Consider the following 21,260-nt stretch of genomic DNA (forward strand, 5'->3'; position numbering starts at 1 on the left):
TGCGCTGCCTGGGGAATCGCCTTCCTTCTCCATTACCCCAAACCATCCAAAACTCAAGCCTCTGCCATGGAGTCCTTGCTAAATATGCTTTATAAAAACTTAAGGCTAACGGAATGCTGTCACTGTTCTTAAAAAAAAAAAAAAAGAAAGGAATCAGCCAAACCACAGAGGGTTTTCTCTCCCAACATCCCATAAGCTCCTGCTCAGCCCCTGGGCATCCCTTCCAAAGCTGTGTCACAGAACCACGAAAGCCTCTGCAGAGCTGGAACCTTGCACCGAAGAGCATCTGGGCAACGGAGACGATTTGCTTTCCTTCCTTTTTGCATCTTGTTCAAAACAACCCAGTATGGTGTTTAATACATGTATAATAAACACCAATGGCGTGTCAACATTTCCTTTTCAATTAGGCTCAAAAGGAGGAGGTCAACAGCAGCCCAATATGTTTGCATATGTTAGACTCCTTTACCAATCTATTTCTTCCCACTGGCAAGAGGGAAGCATGCAGAATTCAAAGCAAACATAATTTTGTGCGACTGATTTAGCGGGGACGAATACAAGTGACAACTGCCCTGGTTTTCACTCCCATGAAAAACACAGGAGCATCACAGCAGCCACATGCTTGTACAAGACCAGGTGGGCTTGTTTGTCAAATGCTGGGGTATGGTTGGACCTCCAGAAGTAAAAGTGTAAAGAGGAACATCATGAGGGCTGTGGCAGTTGTCTCGCAAAGGGTTTCGCATCCAGTGTGCTCAGTTAACACACAAAAGATGTTCACTTGGTTGCTTTGTAGCTGCCAGCCTGAGAAACTGGAGATGAATAACCCAGCAGAGGGAAGGGAACATTTCTGTAGCAATGCTCCTGCTCCCCACGTAACCTCAGTGTGCTATAAGCAGATGTTTTGCATGTGCTATGTATGGAATACATAATGTTACAGCTTGCTTTATACAATTGCTTTCTATGCTCCCAGAAGTTCAGCAAATGTACAAATAAATATGAGAGAGAGGGGGGAATAAGATGCACTTGCACAAGCAAAGCAAGTAACAAAATGAGATAGCAGCAGTCTGCAAACTGGATGCTGAGAGCCAAAATCATAAGCATCCAGTTATTTTAGAAAGCTTTGCCAATAGACTAAATAGAATACCACGGGCCAGGTGTCAGTGATTATAATCCCACTGATGCCAAGAGAGTTGCTCCCATTTACAGCAAGCCTGACTTTGGCTCTCCCTCCGCAGTGCAAGAAATATTTCATAAAGCACGGGCTCACAAAGGCAGCCCCGCAAAGCACACCTGCATGGAAGGACCCAAAGCAGGGCAGCCCTGGCACACCTGGGAGGCTTTGGTGCAGCCCAGAAGCTGTGCTGAACTTACCACCATGAGCACCTGCTCACATGTGTAGCTGTCTTATAAAAAAAAAAGCAGCTGCAGAAATGCCTAAGCATCTTGTTTCAGCGCCAGTTCTGCCATGGAAAGCAGGCGGGTTGTACATGAGATGAGCTGGACATGCCTAAAACCAAAATCAGCACTGTGAAAGTAATGAGCATGCCCACACAACCCTAGGCCACGCTCAGAAGCTATTCATTATCACCAGCTTCCAACAAAAGAGCATCCTCAGGCATCTTTCCCAGGTTAAAATGGAATTAACCTGTTATTTCTTTCCCCAGAGACACAGCTTTTGGATGCCTAAGGTGCTTACAGGTACGTGGGGAGGTAAGCATATGAAAGCAGACAACTGTTTGAAAAATATTAATAAAAGAGTAAAAGCAATAAAAATATAAGCACTGAATTCTGCAAAAGGCTCTGCTTTCATGCTGTAAGCAGGTACTTGTTTCTCTCTAAGCAGTCCTTTTTCGGGGGGAAACCTCAGGCTGAGCCCAATGAATTCACAAGTCAGACCTACAGTGGGGTGGGCCCGTGCTAGGACTCACTCGCCCCAAGAAATAGTTTTTCCCCAAGTATCTACATCTGGCTTAATTAACTGTTAATAATGAGATGTTCCATTTTCCTTCCCCCACCCCCCACCCCCCCCAAAACAAAGCCTTCCCACTGCTGAAGATACTCCAAGGATTTTTGTCTCACCATTTCTAAGTTCTGTGCAGCGCATATCTGTCCTTTCACAAGTGGAACCTTGTAGCTATGGAGACGAAGGATGTTAAATCCAAGCTGAAGATAGTATTTCGGGGGGGGGGCTCACGGTTGCTACATGCATCTTCAGTGATCTGCTGCTTTCTGCCTCCTGAAGTCTTCCTACTAATAGGCAACAAGTAATAAATCACCAGGCAAACACAGAGGGTACGTGCTCCCACTCACAGCCTGGGCTACATTCAGTACAGGCTCCCGGATTTCCACCACAAGTAAGAATCCCAAGGAAAACGGGATAAAACACGTCGAGCTCTGCAAACTTGCGCACCAGCTGAACTTAACCTGAACAGAGCAGCTGGGTAAAAGTGCTGTGGCACTGCGGTAGCACCTGGAAACCAGGTGAGCTGGGGTCCCCTTGTGTTTAAAGCTGTGTGTAACACTCAACATCAGCACGAAGAAATGTATGCCATACCGACCTGTTACTGGACCTGGTAGGACTCTTCACCCTTTTATTTATCTGCCATAATGCAAATTACCTGAATTTCAGTCTCCCAAACAGTATCCCTTGTCTTTTGTGCACTGCAATCATGATCCAAATTCTGTTACAGATTGGGGTTTTGCTACAGGGACTTTCAGTTAAGGCACAGGGATTCAGCTGTCCTCCAAACCATCTTGTAAATCACACAGAGCAGTACTGCAGCTAATGAAACTTCCGTGGTGTTAAATGCGAGCAAGATGAAAAGACAGCCTTTCAGGTAAAATTAATGCTCCCGGTGACCGCCAGAGAAAATTCCAAGGAACTTTGTTAGCATCCATTACTTTCTACTTGTGTTGTTAACAGGAAAAACAAACCAAAAAGGAAAACCCCAGACCTTCAATGACATGATACTGGCCGAGACGACAGGGGTACGACAGGTGCTTTTCTCTTTGTGAAGACAAAACCGCTCCAGAGACAGCAGCCCCACAGCACACGCTTCTGCTTTTTTCCTTCCCCTTAGCTCTGTGGTCCAAGATCAGCTAGGGACGTCAGGTGCCAAACACAGGACGCCTTGCAGAAGCCCTATTTTCTCAAAGTGCAAAACATCCACTTTTCAAAACTCAGGATCCTGGAACTGCAGCTGCTGAACGCTGCTCGGCATTCACATCTTTCATTCTACCTGGCTGTCAAAGAAGCTGCTTAAAATCTACCGTCTACCACAGTCCATGCAATTTGTAAAAATGGACACGAATAAAAGTCAGCAAGCACGTTGAGAATGCATTCAGGTAGGATGCCCACGACCAGAGCAGAGAAACCCACCGTGGTCCCCTAAAACCACATCACGTGCAGGGTTAGGTAACAAGAACTGAAACGGGACCGCGCAAACCCTCCTCATCAGGTGTTTTTAAGCAACGGTATTCACAAGTGAAAACATTTCCTCCATACAGGTTAAGTGCCAGTGACAATACAGCAATGAAAAAATACAGTATTTTCTTCCAAAATAACAGACAAAAGAAGCACCAGGAACTTTTCCTATTTGTATTTCCCATCTACTTGCTAAGTCAAAATAATACTGCATGCCTAGTACGTAAAATTATTGACTCCAGCAGAGTTGGGTCTCAAGGTAAGCCTTCAGTTTCAACTAAAATACATTAAAACAAGTAAGAAATCTCTCTCAACCCAGATATTTGTAGCTGTATCATTCAACTTGGGGCCTTTGCAAGGCTCAAGTTCAGAAAAAGCTAATGAGGAAGCACGGATGTTTGTGCTTATCCAGCAAAACAAGCACATGCTCAACGCCAAGGCTGTGCTGCAGTCCTGTTGCCCCCAGGTTTATTCCTGAACCACACAGAAAATGCAAAAAAGCTTAGGCATTAGTGCTAAATACATCAGAAAACCCTCAAAATTTGACTTGGGGTCTGGATTAGAGAGGTTGCTTACATTTCAAACAGAAAAGGTTAACTCCTCTGTTTCTAGCAATACACCAAAGATGGGACTCTTGTGGTCACTAATAATAAAATGGGAGCAAATGAGAAGAGCAACACTCCTGATGCCTTAATCATAGTTGTTTGCTTCAACTTCATCTAATTCTTTCAGTCTGAATTGTTCAAAAATCATCGCCGCCACCTCCCTGATTGTTATAATTTAATGAGATAACCTCTCATAATGAGCAAACCCAAAAGCAAAGACAACTCATTCATCTTTCTAGCATTTAGAGACACCTCAAGAGCTTCAAACATTTACCTCTCCTTCCCAGCAGCTGAAATGGTTTTAGGAGGATCATGGTTCATACCTCACATTCCCTGGAGCCAGAGATGGTATACGTGCAGGGCCCAGATCCATTAACGGATACATCCATGGTCTCAGAGTTTGTTGGCTTGTAGTCCACGTAATACTCCTGTAAAGGGGAGTTCATTTGCCTTTCAGACTCTCTGGCCTTTTTCCTGCGCCTCTTCATGAGAGAGTGCTGCTGGAGCTGTTTCATGCTGGCTGGGTAGCGCTTCCACGACACGTAGATAACCAACAAAATCATGGCCACGGAAAGAAAGAGGGCCACGCTCCCCGCGATTATTTTGTGAAAGGAAACGTGCTCGTACTCTGGCTCCACTGCAGGCGTCGGGAGATCTGCAGAAGGGCTCGGCATCACGGATGTTGGCTGATTGCTTTCAAGTTTGGAAACGGTGGGTTTAGGAATAAAGACGGGTCTCTGAGGGGTTTTGGGCGCCTGATAGGATCTCTCAGTAACCACCACCTGGATTTCAGCACAGATATTATATGTTTCCACGGCATCGCTCACTTTTTCGCCCTGGATATGTTTAGGGCCTGCACATATCATAGTGCTCTCTTTATTTCCCTTGAAATTCTTTAGCCAAGTGAACAGAGGGCAAATGCTTCGAGTACATTCCCACATATTTCCGGACAGAGTGATGGAGATGAGCGAGATCCACGTGTTGATGGTCTCCTGAGAGATGTTGGTGAGTTTGTTGGAATCCAGGTTCAGCTTTTGGAGGTTGGGGAGGCACTGGAACGTCCCGGGCTCTATCCCTGTAATGTCATTTCCTGATAAATCCAAGTTGTGCAAGGAACTCCAAGTCCACGTTAACCCTTGGCTGATAGACCGGATCCTATTCCACTGCAAGTAAATCGAGCGAAGGTTGAAGAGGCGTGGGAAGTGGGCAAAATTGATCTTAGAAAACTGGTTGTGCTCCAAATGGAGCTCCGTCAACTTCAAAAGGCCAGCGAAAGCATTACGGGATAAGCTCCGCAGGCGGTTGTAGCCCAAATCCAGAAAATCGAGGTTTCGGCAATCTTGGAAAACTCGGATCGGGACGGTCTTCAGCGAGTTAGACCGCAAATGCAAGATCAAGAGTTTACGGAGGCCCTTGAACTGCTCGGACTGCAACACCTGCAACTTGTTGTACGAGAGGTCCAGGTTGCGGAGGTTGGGGACTGGGTGAAACGTTTTGTTGTGCAGATGGGTAATTTTGTTGGAGCTTAGAATTAATTCCTTCAGCCTGCGGATCCCCTGAAATGCATCCTCATCCACAGAGCTGATGTAATTATGGTCAAGATAAAGCCATATGAGCTGATTCAGGCCCGCAAACTGATTTGATTTAAGCTTCTGAATGCTGTTGTACCGTAACGATAAGCCTTGAGACCCTCCAGAAATATTCTGAGGGATGTCTCTGAATGCGTGAGATTCGCAGTACACAATCTTGCCATCGCATCTGCAGTTCTTGGGGCAAGCTCGCTGAGCCCCCGCAAGCATAACAAACAGCACCATAGGAAGTAGCACTAACACCACACTCATGCCTCTCAGCTGCTTAATTAAATGGAAACCTACAATATTAAAAAGAAAACAAATGTGCATTGTAAAGCTATTAAAATAAATCACCAACAGATTACTAACGTCAATGGGGTTTCTAATAAAGCTTTAGCGAAGCAGTGGATTTGGAGGACAACCTGTTTGCATCCAGTCCTGCACTTTTTGTTGTATAAATGCCTGTCCTTTGAGTTTCTGGCTTGCCATCTCTCCTACCTGCACCATCACCAGTCCTGCTCGTGTTATTCAATTACTTTTGTGTGATTTATGATCCCTTAGAAGGACCAAGAGCCTGTTTTCTATTCGCTTTTCTCCTGTACATCATCTCTCAATGTTGCTGCTATATCCTTATCACTAGATGCTGAGGTTTTAACAATAAACATATTTGTCAAGTCACTGTGCTGAATGCTCCATAGTGCTGGAAAGGAAATGAGCCAAAGCTTCTGCTATTTACGTGGTGCTAAATATGTTCCTTGATAAAAGCAATTGCAAGTTCAATTTCTCCAAAAATTTCTGCAAGAAGTGAGAAATTTACTTATAATAAAGTTCAATCCATCTTTAAAATATGTATTTATTGTAAAATTAAAAAGTAAAGGCTCTACTTTTTGCACTAAGTCATTTTTTTTAAGACTAGGTTTAAGTTGCTCATTATTTTCACATACCTAAAATATATAGAGATGTACAGGAAAAGTTCAAACATAGAGGGAAGTATACTATATAATGCTAGCATGGGACCTGAATACCAAGATAACGTTAGACGACATTTCTTTAGAAGGAGTCTTAGCCTTAACACATATTGATGTGAAGTTATCTACATGTAGCTGTGAATACCTACACATTTACTGTTCTGGCTATACATCTATTGCATATCCTCTGTGAAAATATACATACAAATACTTACATATAAACACTGTCTTAAGAGCAGCAAAACACAGAAAGTTTAAAGGGGTATATTTGGATTTCGGCTCTTCCACAGCTCTATTGATTTTAAGATTTTTGCATTTCAGATGTCAAAATTCTCATGTAGTACCAACGCTGTTGCATGACCACAGTGATATTTTCTACATTCCCTGAATAATTACGAATGGGGTTGTGGGGGGCTGTCAGAAAATCCAACACATACGCACGCTTTCCTTAGCCTGCAGTGATTTGAGGGCTGATGCCTCTGTCCAGAGTTGCAGTCTTGCTAGGAATTAAGATGCATTTTTCCAACAGGAAATATTTTAAGGGCTGGGATCTCCTTGATAAATAATTACTTTATTATTTGTTGCAAAACCATCCTTTTTTTTTTTTTTGCTGCAGTTATTTAATCCGATTTTAAACCAATGGGCAATCTACAAAGTAATTCCTAATCTAAAATGTCCCTGACTATGTGACTCTGCCATTCACTTTAATGGTCAGATTTTTTATTTAAATTGTCATTTTTTGCTACTGCCTGTGTGCCAGCAGCAGCAGCCAGCTAGAAACATGTTCTTGCTGTTACAGACTTGGGGGTTGGGGGGAAGGAGGGAGGGGAATAAACCTGTCACACTTGAAAAAATAAGACTGGCAAATGACTGCTGGAAATCCAGCAGCAATATTAGGGGTATCTTTTCAAAGACCAAATGAGCCTTTTCAGAACCACCTATACAACAAAATCCCCCCCTCCCTTCTGCTTCCCACATACTGCAAAGTGTTAACAGCCCTTTCTGACAGCCTGAATAATGCCGCTACAGGCTCATCGAATATGAATATAAAGCCAGGAGGAATTTGGTGTGAGCGTGCCTCATGCATGTATGTACTTCTCTGTGTGTCTGCAGGTGTGTGGGTGGGTTGCACAGACAGCCAACGCACTCTCCACAGCCCTTAACTCCGTGCATGCATTTACAGATTAATTACATATAAAACCACTGCAGGAGGAAAGGTGTGTTGGGGGGGGGGGGGATACATGATCTAAAAATACAATAGCAAGTACAGTGAGTCACCTGGCAAAGGAACGCACTGCTGCTGTTTAGGCTGTTTTCCTCTCTTGAAGAGCTAATAATCCAACTGAAAAATATACCATACAGCTGCAGCTGTGCTAGCAAACAAACAAGAAAAGTTCACTTACCCATCCTTTTGTCATCAACAAATGCCCTCCTTTTCCTCTCTCCAGCTGTTTTCTTCTCTCTCTTCCCTTTTTGCCTTCCCTTTGCCTCTCTCTTTTTCAAACCGGTCTCTTTTGCCTTAAACCAGCAGCATCTTCATGTCACAGCACGGTTGCCACTCACATCACCGCCATCCAGCGTGCATGCCAGTAACCCACACAAAGTTCCCTAGAGAGGACAAGCAAGAATTTTGGGGATGAGGAAGGGAAAGGAGAGGGAAGGGGCTGGGGGTGGGGAAGACAGGACGAAGGATGGGGGGGAGTCTGGGAGGGGGGGGTAGGGAGGGACTCTAAGCTCTGAGAGCCATTGTGTAAGTCATCAGAGAAGCAGCAGCGTTAAGTGGCAATCTGCAAGTCAAAGCTAGAGCTCACCGCGAAGGTAAAGCAACTTCTGGGGAAGAAAGCAAAAAATCTTTGCCGGTACCTAGCATCTCTCATTCTGCTGCCTTTTGCCATTCCCAGCCACAGCGATCCATCCTCCGGCTTCCCAGCTCCCGGAGCAGGCAGGCCTCCCGTGCTGGGGGAGAGCCCGGTTTAAAAGCTACGCAGGCAAGGTTTCTCCATTTAGCTGGTCAGGTTTAAAGTGTTTTGTAGCTGTGCTGAGAGGCAGCTCTTGTCTAATTCAGAAGGCTTTCCAGAGAGTGATGATGCTTTGGAGCTTGTTGGTGCTAATGTTCTAGTTTGTGATACACTGAGTGCCCTCCACTGGAGAAAACAGATCACACATTAAAGGCATGAACAAGTGCTCCTGTCATTGCTATGCAGACTTTCTCCCTTCAGAAAAGAAAATTAAAGACACAGCATTGCCTTGCCCACTGTCATCCCTCCCTGGACCCTTTCGCCTTTCCCCAGATTATTAAATGTTTATCTGGGGGATTTTCTCGCGACGGGTGTAAAAGACTGAACAAAACACCTGGTCCCTGGGTAGTCGGCAACCTGATCTTTTCCTAATCCACCTGACCTGAATATTTGTCTTCGGCAAATTCTGAACTGTTTTTGTTTTCCTGCATTCACGGGGTGAGAACAGGAACAGGGATGTCTGCAGATTAAAAGTGAAAGTCATGTTAAAGGAAGGGGGGTCAGGAAATGCCCAAACTGATCATTCACAGAGAAGAAACTTAATTACACGCACCACATCTGACTGTAAACATACCGAAAGCAGCTTGCTTTTCCTTTTTTAATCCAAGTGCTTTTTTTTTTTTTTTTTTGGTCAGAAAAACACCAAGTTTGTGAGTACTGCAGAGCTGAAGATGCAGAACTATGCCACCTTTTCTCTTATAAATCCCCCTTCTCCCCAGCCCCTCCGGCTCCCAGGCAGGGACTCCTCACGCCTGTCTGGGTTTCGGCAGGCTTCAGCCCCAGCCCGTGCGGTGAGATCCGGGCTGTGCCACTTCCACGGCGTTTCACCTTCTGCTGTGCATCTGGCAGGCTTACCAGGGCTTGAATTCATTCTCCCTCGGTTCGACAGGAAGATGTCAGAGGGATTTGGAGCCAGAGCAGCACCACGGAGCCTCTCATTACCCCGTTAACCAGCAGCAGCAGTGAATATTCGCCCCGGCGGAGGCCCCGCAAACACACACGTGCTGTTTGGGGTTTCCAAGGCAGCTCAAGCATCCCAAGGCAGCACTGTGCTGTGCCCTAACACTTGTAACCTGGGCTCCTAAAGCTTATTTCCTTGCGCAGTCTGCTCCCTCTGTCCTGGAGTTTGGATACCAAAATGGTGGATTTATTTTATTTATTTTCTTAATAAAGTCTGTCATGAACTGACACTGCGTTATTCATTTTTAAAAAATTGCCCCTTTTCACTGAACAGCATCCTGCCCAGCGTTTTACAGCCCGTATCGCTTGACATTTCCGTGCACTTGTACTGCTTCTTCCAAGTTAACACAACAAAAATGAAATTCCATAAAACTCAAGGGCAGATTCGGAGCTCCTCTGTTTCAGTTCCATGCGACCCTATTGCCACCACTATCCCAACTCACCACTGCCCAGCCCCAGCACCTTGCCCCCCGCAGGAGCAAACAGGCTGGGACACAGAATGGGCAAAGTAGTCAAACTCCATTTAAAAATAAAAAAAATCAATCCACAAAAAAAAAAAAAAAGAAGCCAACTCTTTTTCCCCTCTGTCTGCATCCAGACTGTGACATCTTGAAACTTCTGAATAAAGTTTTTTGTTTTGTAAAACTTTTTTGTTTGTCCAATTATGAGAATTTGTTGCTATCTGCAGATCGGAGCCAGATTTGAATAAGAAAAATCTAATTAATCCCTGTTTTTACTCCGAAGTGGCCAGCTATGCTCACACCTTCCTCAAACAAGGTTCAGAACTTCATTACCATAAATGATATCAAAAGGACTTTTTCCAGATCTGTATTAACTACCTCTGCATTACGGTCAGTACCACTATAGCTAACATTCATATTTATTCATGATACAATTTCCTAATAAAGGTAAAAGCTGAAGTGTGCAGCTATTATACCTCGTGTTGATAATTCTCCAGGAAGAGTCCATTTGAAACTCTGCCAGATCACAGACCGACCTGAGGAGTGATGTCTAAAGCAACCGTGCAGATTTCCAGGGGATGTCTTTTCCTGGATCCTTTGATCTCGCAGGAGCTGAAGCAGCGTTGTCACAAGCTGTCCTGCTGTTATGCACTTATTGAGGCTCAAAAAAAACCATGTTTCTACAAAAAGTTTTAAATAATTTTAGTTTCGCAGAAGTCTTCTGATACTGTAACTGAAAATATGAATTCTAAAACAGAAAGCTTTGATACTGTAGGTAATCAAAAAAACAAGTGAGCTTTCACTCAACAACATAAAGGGGGTTGGTTGGTTGCTTGTGGGGTTTTTTTGGTTGGTTGGTTTTTTGTTTTGTTTTGTTTTTACATTTAAAAAAAAAACATTTGACAAAGAAGAAAAAAGATGGGAAACTTGCAATCAGTCTAAATAGGTGGTTCTGGAGAAAAAAAAAAAAAGCAAACCTCATCAAGGAAAGGAGGATGAAAATGCCCGTTTGTGGTTTTGTTCTGTTTCTTTGGAGCGGTGAGTGGAACAAGACACAAGCTCAGAGAAACCTGAAATGTTCTAAGTGCTTGGCTGATCCTCGTCCAGCTGGCAAAGCCTCCTGCCACCTGACCAGGAGTTACCTAGAGAAATTATCCATACTAATAAGTTCATGTGCCACGGGATCTATAGTTTCTCTTCCATGATAATGAACCTGTATTTGTCTAGTTAAGTTGGTGATCAATACTAACAGTTGTAATTTTATATACATATTTGTTAAGTATGCTTGGAATTTTGGCCTTGAGCCTTTCAGCTTACCAGCTTGTTTCCATGTACAAAGGCTCAGCAATTAATAGCAACAATAGATTATATTTACATTGCTCCTGCATAGTGTAACACATTTTACTGGGAAAGATACGTGCAGGATAAAGGAGCCTACAAGGTGTTTTGGCCTCTCCACAGCATGGCCAGATCCACGCCTGCAAAGCTCCTGACTCGCTCAGGCAGCAAATAGTACTTTTTGCTTCCCCTTGATCTACTAAGCCATTAGGGTGCATTCAAGTTGCATTTTCAAGGCTTTACAAATTCATTTAGACTTCTTGGACAGATTTAGAGATTTCTGACAAAGAAAGAACGATTACAGTCATCCAGTCTGGCCTCCTATAAAATAGAGGACAAGAATCCTCCCAAAATACTTCTACCCCAGACCCGTAATTTCTGCGACGATGTCTATTTCATAAAGATGAGCGGCCTTTCTCTGAAAATCACAAAAGCTGCAAGAACTGCCCAATTCCAGTGCAAGTTGTTGCTGTGTGTAACAATCCTCACTGGTGAAGTGTTTAAGAGCCAGAGCTTTTTGGAAAAGCCTATATTCAGCCCGGTCTATATTCAGGGTCTCCCCCTTACCTCTGTCTGGTGTTTACTCCAAAGGCAGGCACAGAAGTAGAGCTTTCCAGCTGCAGTCTTACATCAGCCACAGCAGGAGAGTCTTGCAGATGCCTTTGTTCCCAACAAGTCCTTTTTTATCAGGTGTTCATGTACCCCGACGCATGCGACAGATCCTCCAACGTGCAGCCAAAGACACAACCCCAATACCTCCAACCAAAGAATTTTTGCTCTCTGGGCCACCCACAACAGCTGATGTGAAGCACAGACTCAGAGAGTCTCAGCTGTGGTGGTTCCAGCTTTGGTCTCTGCATCTCACCCAGGAGAGCAGAGCATGCGCCAAGCCAAGACAGACCCTACACCAGCCCATCTGTTGGATGCTTTTAAGTTTCTTTTCAAGCAGACGTTCTCACAGGCATCCCATCTTCAGCAAGATGCATTTCCTTTTCATTTAATTAAGGTTTTATTTTTCTTTCCACAGACATCTAATAACTACTTTTATTTATAAATTTATCTGATTAATGACAAATGTCTAATCTCAGCTTTAATTACTTCTGAAACAGTCAAGAGCCTTAGGAAACCTAATCCAGCCATAAACAGGCAGCCAGCAATACCAAACTTTCATACTCTACAATTAACTACAAACGAAAGCCCTGCTTTTCTATCCAAATGCCAATCCCTTAGTTTACACCTCTAATAAATAGTTTACAGGGTCATAAATCGGAACGGAATTTATGGGCAGGATGATAAAGCCAGAAGCTACTGAAGATGCTTCCTGCTGCCAGCATTTGGGAGACCAAAAGGTGGTTGAAGCTACAGCAGTCTGACCACCATCCACGTTAGCTGGGATGTAGCACACTGAACAAGCCAGAAAGGAAAATGCTGACGATGCTAAGAGAGGCAGAAGCCTGTTCTTGGCAGACAGCAGGAAACTAGAACATGAAACCTTCCTAATGGTCTGATTCCAGAAAAGAAAAGGAACCAAAGCAGATGTACAGTCTCACCTCCTTCCTTCTGAGAGGAATTATCACGATGACTTAATATGCTGTAATATCTTGGCTGGAGGACTCATCCTGCCCAGTGTGACTCCAGCACACAGGATCAGCACATTCCGGTGGTACGCAGCATGGGGTTTTGCCCCTCTGGTTGCCCTCTGGTTAAATGTCATGTCAAGTTGCGAAAGCTTTTTTCTTTTCTCTTTTTTTTTTTTTTTTTGAAATTCACCTCGCTGTTATTTGCCAAATAACAATACATCAAGGAATTGATTGAGCAGTGACGAGGTAATCAGCGAGGAGTATCCGAGGCACAACAGCAACTCGCACTGCAACTTTGCAACTGTCTGCAAAGGAACAGCTCGCCTAGAAAAGAATTAACGTGCACACACATACCAAAGACAAAGCGACTAAATGTGACACAAAACCACGCTGATGAGCTCCTCAAGATTAAACTACTTCTGCTTCTCTCTCTGTTGGACGTGGCTGCAATAAACTGGGGACCCCAAGCCCTGTGCTGTACATTAATGTATACTTCACGCTCCAAGCCAGAGCAGTGCGGTTTTTGCCCTTGGAAAAGGGTCAAATTAAGGCAAAATCTGCAGTAGTGGCAGGCTAACCTGTTAATGGCGATGCATCCTAAAGCTGTAATGGTATTTTATGGCATTACATAGGGCACAATAGTGAATTTGCTCATGGAACACTTTTTCTGCCATCAAGGTGGCTGTGATCAAAAGGTCTCCCAGGGCTTCGCATTTTAGGACCTATTCTAGGTCAAGAGCACTCAACAGAATGATTTTATAATTGGCATCTTCTATTTTATTAAAGAGATACTTTTTTTTCAGTGCTCATTATCCCTTCCTGTCCATTTCTTTTTGAATATTTACGTTTGAAATTTCTGCGTGGTGTCCTGAGCTCCCAAAAACAAGACAATGGCTTTGTCTTTTATCAGTATTTCTACATATTTTTGTCTTCCTCAACAGTCGTTTAAAATATTGCCTTCATACAAGGAAAGATTTACGGTCAGAGTTTTGAAGGCATAATCAAAGAAGAAAAAAGAATCTCTCTTTGGCCTGTGCTGGAGAGCAGCCTGGAAAACCTAAAAGATCTACTTAGGTGATCCCTTATATTCATATTTTGTAGAAGTTTTATTTAAAATAATGAAAAAACCCACTAAATTTAATCTGTCTCTGAAATTGTGCATACTGCTAGGGACTTCAGAATATACAGCCTTTAATATCTGCCTTCTTTCAGTGATAGACAAGTCTGTAATCAGGTACTGAGAGATGTATTTTTTTTTCTTCAGTAAGATATTAGAAATTAAATTAAATAAAATACCCTACCCCTCAACTGCATCAACTTGATCAGGAGTCTATGAAGCCTTCTTTGAAAACTCCTACAGCTTCTAAAAATACTACAGTGGCTGAAAGAATTAATCACTAAATACAGCCAAGAAACAAAGCCTCTGCTTTTGAGCAGCACTCGTCAGAGCAGTCTGGGATCTTCATATGGTTTTGAAGCCTGGGCCACCTTGGAGAGCTTCGTGCTTCCCTCTTGTGCTACCAGCACAAGCTGGGCGGTTTTCCCTTCCACCTCCCCTATTCCAGTGCAACAAATACGTACGTGGAATTGAAAAGACAGTTTCCTAGTGATAAATGTTCACCAGAGGGATATCTGACCTCTTTTCGTCAACTGAGAAAAATGGTCAAAGCATTTCAATGGAAAAAAAACCAAACCACCTAACAAAAACCACAAGCAATTCACCAGGAGAAATCCTAGTTTTGAAAAAAAATAATTCTTACTTTGCTTGGAAAATACCCACAACCCCAGACGCCCAAAACTTTCAGACACTAAGTTCTCTTTCATTTCAGTCCTTTGCTGAAAAGTGATTACGCTTTCTAAACTAGCCAGGTTTTGATCTATGAGACATAATAAACGATCAATAGAAAATAGACGGCATTTTAAGATCAAAAAAAAAAGGAAGATTTTCTTTAAAAATACTTCCCATTAACTTCCTGTGACGGACAGCGAGAGTCCCACTGTTCTTGTTGCTGTACCACTGTAATTTTGGTATAAGAATCCAGGAATAATCCTACACGTGAAAATCAACTTTTAATCATATTTCTCTATTTCTTCATACTATATTGCACCACGCTGGTAAGCACATTTAAGATTTTCCCTGCAGTTTCTCATAACTGCAGCCAATTGAGTAAAATTAAACTGTACTTAGGATTAGCCAGATAAGATGCTCAGGAGCTGCAGAAAACAGCAGCATCGGTGCAAGGGAGGAACACGCAGCTGCTAAGCTCTTGCCTACTAAAGACAATACCAAAGCTCTGGTCAACCACTGCCGAATGCTTTGAGGCACTTTTGGTGGACCACCCTTGTAAAGCAGCTGGGTTTTGGCAGCAATTAGAGTGGGCATTTAAGTCAGGTTTCATTCCAGCTTTTTCAAAGTGTTTCATTAAAACAGATAGGATTTAAATAAATGAATTCATCCCAAAGGACATCTGGACATCTGTTAGTACCAAAGCAAATTTCTGTTTAGCTAAACCCTCAGGCTTTATCTATCAGATGGATAATCTTCAACATTTATATTCCCTCGCCATTCCCAGCCCCATATCGTTTGGCACCTGCCAATCTTGGATGTAGGTTCTGGAAAGAGCCCTGCCCATCTACAGGACTATCTATCCGGACCTTGAAAGAGAATAACGGCCCAAATCCTGGAAGGTAACCTTCTGAACCCCTAAAAGTCAGCAATTTTTAAATGCAAGCAGATCCCTCAGAGCTGACTTTACCATGCCTAGACCAGCTACTGCAGAAGCCACCCAACTGCCCCAGACTAATATATTTACCAGAGAAGCAGTAAATATTCAGTCTGAAAGGTATCAAAAATATAAAATTGTTAGTGGAACATTTCTCTCCCCCACTTAGATGGCACTTACTAAATTCAAGATGATGCTGAAGCATGTAATAATATGTCATTTACCCACAACTCATTCCTCTTTTCCACGCTGACTGTGTTTAAGGTCATCATTTCTACTGAAAATGATCCTTGAGTTAGTTAATTGAATAAAAGTAATTCAGATCTGGCAATTGTTAATAAATTTGAAGTCCTATGATTTGGTTAATCTTTGGGACCATCAAGAGGCTAAGAAGTCACTTGTCTTTAATGTTATTAAAGATGGAAACATCTACGCTTTGCGACATGATGTTGCTGCATTAATGTACAGTCATTTATGTTTCAAAGTGCAAAATGAGAGTGTTGGCATTCAGGAACGGCAGACGTGACAATTTTTAAATCAAGACAAGATTTACTAAACATGTCCATAACATTGTAACCGAGCCCATTTCAGGCCACAGAGGGACATTTCACACTCCTCTGGAAGACTTACCCAAGCACGTTAATCGATGGTTATTCATGCAGCCGCCTTTTGGAGGGATTTTTTTGTTTCTTTGTTCCAATGGAGTACAAGAGGAGGGTTGGAGATGATGACAAGAACTCTGCAAATACAAGGGCCCAATGGATAAACACAGTCAACCTCAGAGGGACATTAATAAAAGTAGGGGGAGCGAGGAGGAGAGCGTAAGTTCAAAGCCTTTGAGTCAGCTGCGCACTCCAAACAAGACTTCTTTGCAATTAAATGATCGAGTCTATTCTACTTCCCTGCAGTCTTAATCTATGGGTTTTCTTTCTGAAGACCTAATATTTGTTTGTTTGTTTAATCTAATTGAATGAAATCATTTATCGTTTGTGGAATAAACATCTCACCAAAATTCTTTACTGCAATCCAAATAAACTTCCCTCCTTTGTCTAATTTTACCATGTACTTTATTTCTAAGCTCAGTCTAAAAATGAGTATCCTCTACAGCAACACTATTTGGGAAGTTTATAAAGAGTTAATACGATGTTACTACATGTGTTAATACTCCAAATTGGCAGTTGCAGTCCTACATATGATTTATAACGATGTTTTAACCATCTCTAACACCTACAAGCCATGCATGCAATTGCTATTAAGCATTTGTTAGCCCTGCATAAATTACATACAACTACAGTCTTAATATGAAATATGATCAGTTTCCCTCTAAAGGTGCAATTTTCATTCTACATTCTTCTTCTATACACGGCACATGAAAAGTGCTTAAGTGCAGCAAAGTGCTGTTGTGTAGCGGGAGAAACAACACTATGAATCTGAAGAAGTGCAAATTCCAAGAAACAGCTCAATGACAAGCACAGAGTGGGGAGTGGGAAAGATGGAAATAGGGAAAGGTTTCTTGATAATGTCTCTGCAGTTTTCCTAAGGCTAAGAAGAGACCATAAGAAAATACCACGTGCTTACTTTTTGTCTTCCTCTTATATTTTAAAAGCCCCAAATTATCCAGGCAAAATAAATACATAAATAAATAAAATTCTCCAGCCAGCAGCATCACAACTGGCTAGCTGCAACACAGACTTCCACATTGTCCTACCAACATCCTTTATTTCAGGAAACGAGAGCTGGGAAGATCATTCCACCTCCAATGTACAAATCAAACCACTGGCAGAGCTAGCAAAGAGGTCAATGAGACTGCCTACAGCGGAGCCAGGTGTGATGGTGCTTCAGCAACACGTGCGTTTGTCCAGGAGACGCTGAAGGAGGATGACCAACTGATTTCCATACTAAGCATCAGACTGCCACTAGCCAAGCCTGGCAGGAATCGCGGCAGCCTGGACTCAAACCAATGACCTCCTATAAATGACTATGTCGATGCAATCCCCAAGTGCTATTGAGGCAGAGAGATATTTAATTAAAATATCAAGAATAAGAGACTCTTCCAGCTGGACAATTATTCAACACAGGACTGACTATGCACTTCATTAAGAGATTGTTATCGGGACAAGACACGTCCATGTTATTGGAAAACGCACCTTTAAGCAAATTTCTTCCCAGCTCTGGGATTTGGTGAGAAGTGGTTGCTGGAACTGCCCACTGAAGGGACCCTTGCTCCACATTTGGAGTCCAACAAGGCTCCTGAATGGGGGATTTTGTCACGGGTGCATCATTTGCTTCCAAATACGCAAAACATTTTGCATACTAAAATGTTTACGTTTCCCAGCACAGAGCACAAAGGGAAAATGCTGTTGATGCTCTCAGTATGGAACACCATTGCACAAAGCCTGCTCGGATAACATCTTGCACAGACTCCCGGGATCTTGTACTTTTCCTGTAATGCCACATTTTACCCTCTTTGGTCCCAGCTACACCACTACCCCATCAGACACGCTTTCAAACTACTTAGCATTATCCCCGATGGAAGTTATTGACACCTTCAATTAGCCTGTCTGGATTTCATGTAAATATCTTCAAGTCATTTCTTTTCAGATGAGCCTGGAAATTCTATAGGCTACAAATGTGTACAAATTCTCTAAGCTAATCTGGCGCATTTTGAAAGAGACAGATGTGTTCACACTTGATGCAGACTAGGTGACGTACATACACAGATAAACAGGAGTCTATGTATGGAAACGGGCACATGTATTTTATGAACTAGATTGCACATCAAATTTTGCTCAACATACTTTGCACGATGCCACTGAAATGAGGATGACTGCAGACATCTGTATAAAGTTAATTGGTAAGTCTTTCAAAACATGACTTCTTTCAATGTACTTTACAAGCAAAAACAATAATTATGGGGGCCTGATTTAGTGATTTCTAAGGTACCTATACTGAGTTTTAAAATGAGTCTTAAACGAGTGCCATTTAAGAACATGATGAAATTGGATCCTGCTTGCCTAAATTATTTTAGGAGAGTTTCCTGGAAAGCAGAGCGTTGGGGTGGGTACAGTAGCAGGTGCAGGAGGACAGACATTGAGGGGGTTTGCATGCATGCATGCATTTCAGTTCTTCAAAGGAATCAACCTGTCTCATTACTACATTTTAACTCATGCTGGGCATTTTTGTAGGGGTATGTCTGCAGTACAGAGATACATGACCCAGCCAATAATAACAACTCTAATCATAGGATTAAACACTATGAACTCAGGGGAGGTTTTTAGGAAAATGAGAATGTGTTTCACTATATCAGCTTGGACAGGACTGCCTTACTTCTTTTAGCTTTCAGCTCCAGAGGAATGATTTGGTGGTAAGGCCTACTTCGAATCGGAACAGCCAGGCTGCTTTCAATTCCCTTCCTTTAATCTGGCCTCATTCACAATGGCTGAAATAGAGACAGGAATCAGAAATCAAATGCTGGTAATAAAAGCTAGTATGAATCTTTGTTTCAAGGGCTACTGAACTCGCACCTTGGCTTTTCCTTCCCCCCTCTCTCCCCACTGCTAGTAAACTATGAATAAATTAGCAATTGGAGTGTAATGGCTGGAGCAACTTCATTAATATACTGTCATCCTGCGCAGAGGTACAACTTCTGACATTGAGGCTCTAATGTCCTGTGAATTATTGATGGAAATGTATACATTCAAGTTCTCATCCTCAACTCTTCATATGTGAAGCGTTCGATCGTCAGCATTTGGCTGGTACATTAAAAACAGCATACAATAAAACCCTTTCTGGATTCCTCAGTGTTCTTCTACACTTGTCCCAGCTTATCATGAACGTATCCTTTATTTTAGCGTAGCAACACTGTTCCCCTAGCTGTATGCACGGAGCCACATACACAGGTAAGAAAAAAGAAAACTTAACCAACTAAGCAAAGGTGCAGAGGGAAGATGACTGTCTCCCCATTTAACAGATCAAGAACTGAGACTTCAAAGGACTGACATGCCCAAAGCCTTGCAAAATGTCTCTTTGATGCATAAAATGACTTTGAACAGAACCTGCACCTTTTCATATTCCACCCACGGCTTACCCATGACCCCGTTTCTTGTCATCCAGGCAAGCGCCCCAGTTATGACCAAGCATAAAAACCCTCCAGGATACAGTCAAGTTCCCTAATCGTGGACCACATTAAATACTGTGGATTTAAGAGCCATGTTAACCATGAGCCACTGAAAAAACGAGGCACATAGTGATAAAAGAAGAGGCAACAAACACAAGTCAAGACACAGGAAATGTCATCATGGGATGATTGCTCACAGAGTTTGTGGAATCTCCACCATCAGAAATATTCAAAATGGGACTGGATGCAGGCTGAAGGAACCTGACCCAGTTGAATTGCTTCGAACAGAAACGGTTGGAATATGGATGACCAGAGGTCCCTTCCCACATCAATTACTCTATGAAAGGAAAATAAGCACCTGGAACTTTAAGGGTGAATTAGATACATACCTTAATGCTTTCGTATAATTCTATCAGGCACCACTCAGTGCTTTCAGTAAGGAAACAAATCTGTAAATCACGACTCAATTTCCCCATGTAACGCCCTCATATGAAAGGATAGGTTTTCAAATGTGGAGTACCTCAAACCGGAACCTGAAATGCAAAAAGAAAGCTCTCAGCACACAATAAGCTTAATTCATCCAGAAACCTGAATAACAGGACAGGCAAATAAACAGCAGATGAACTCTTCAGAAACAATACACAGCTAAATGAAAGATTCCAACTGATTTTAATTGAATATTTTATTGGATTTCTATTTGAGTGTATGCAAAATAAGAAGTCTCACCAAATTGGATTTTTTCTTTGATCAGTCTTGATTCCATCTGACATACACAACCTGGAATACCCAAACCATTAATCCTCGCTATAGTTTTCATTTGTTGAGGAGCTCACAAAGGTTTTCTTTCCCTTGCTGCCCTTTTTGCACTCTTCAAACCCTGTTCATAGGGAGTTTCCAATCTACCCAGCAGATTCAAGACTTAGGTGATCAAACTCCACTGACATTAGCATCATTTTTATTTTTTATTTTTTCACAATAAGATGAATAGTAGGAAAAGACTGTCCTCCATCTAACTGTATATTGAAATTCTATACAGGCCACAGGAGTACATCCGCACCACTGACAGTGGGTGGGACTGCCCTTAAAAGACAAGAGAGACAGGCAGGCAACGAGGGAAGATTTGCAGAAGATCTGCTTCTACAAGCCCACCCTAACCCCCTGCTCAGGTCCTGCTGTGGGTGCAGGGACCCGAGTGGAGGCATCCGTTAGCCTTCTCCCACAACTGCACTTCTAAGTACCAGCTGTAGTACCAAGTCTCTTTCTTCTAAGCATTTGGAATCTGAGCAAAGGTAATTTCCTTTCTTAGCCCTCAATTAAGGCATGAAAGACTGAGAATGGCAGCCTGTAGCTGTTCCCCTTCTGAAAACTTTAGTAGAAGGCACTGGGATCCTGCAGCTGCTGCTGGTCATTTTCCCTGCATCATTAACTTCTCTTCCCCTCTCATGCGGTGGAGTGGGATCACAGCTGAAGGGTTCAGTCGGATCAAAACTTTCTGATC

General features: G+C 42.7%; 1 protein-coding gene across 1 annotated transcript in view; it reads right to left on the reverse strand.

The window, feature by feature from the left end:
• LRRTM4 (leucine rich repeat transmembrane neuronal 4) overlaps nt 1-5,897 on the reverse strand; it is a gene marked incomplete at its 5' end in the record, with an annotated part of 203,391 nt that extends 197,494 nt beyond the window's left edge. The window contains one exon of the mRNA XM_035562779.2: nt 4,350-5,897. Within this exon, the coding sequence (XP_035418672.1) occupies nt 4,350-5,897 (1,548 nt within the window). The remainder of the gene's footprint in view (nt 1-4,349) is intronic.
• Between the last annotated feature and the right edge of the window lie 15,363 nt (nt 5,898-21,260).

This window comes from Cygnus atratus, chromosome 27 (assembly GCF_013377495.2).
Source record: "Cygnus atratus isolate AKBS03 ecotype Queensland, Australia chromosome 27, CAtr_DNAZoo_HiC_assembly, whole genome shotgun sequence".
NCBI classification, from domain to species: Eukaryota; Metazoa; Chordata; class Aves; order Anseriformes; family Anatidae; genus Cygnus; species Cygnus atratus.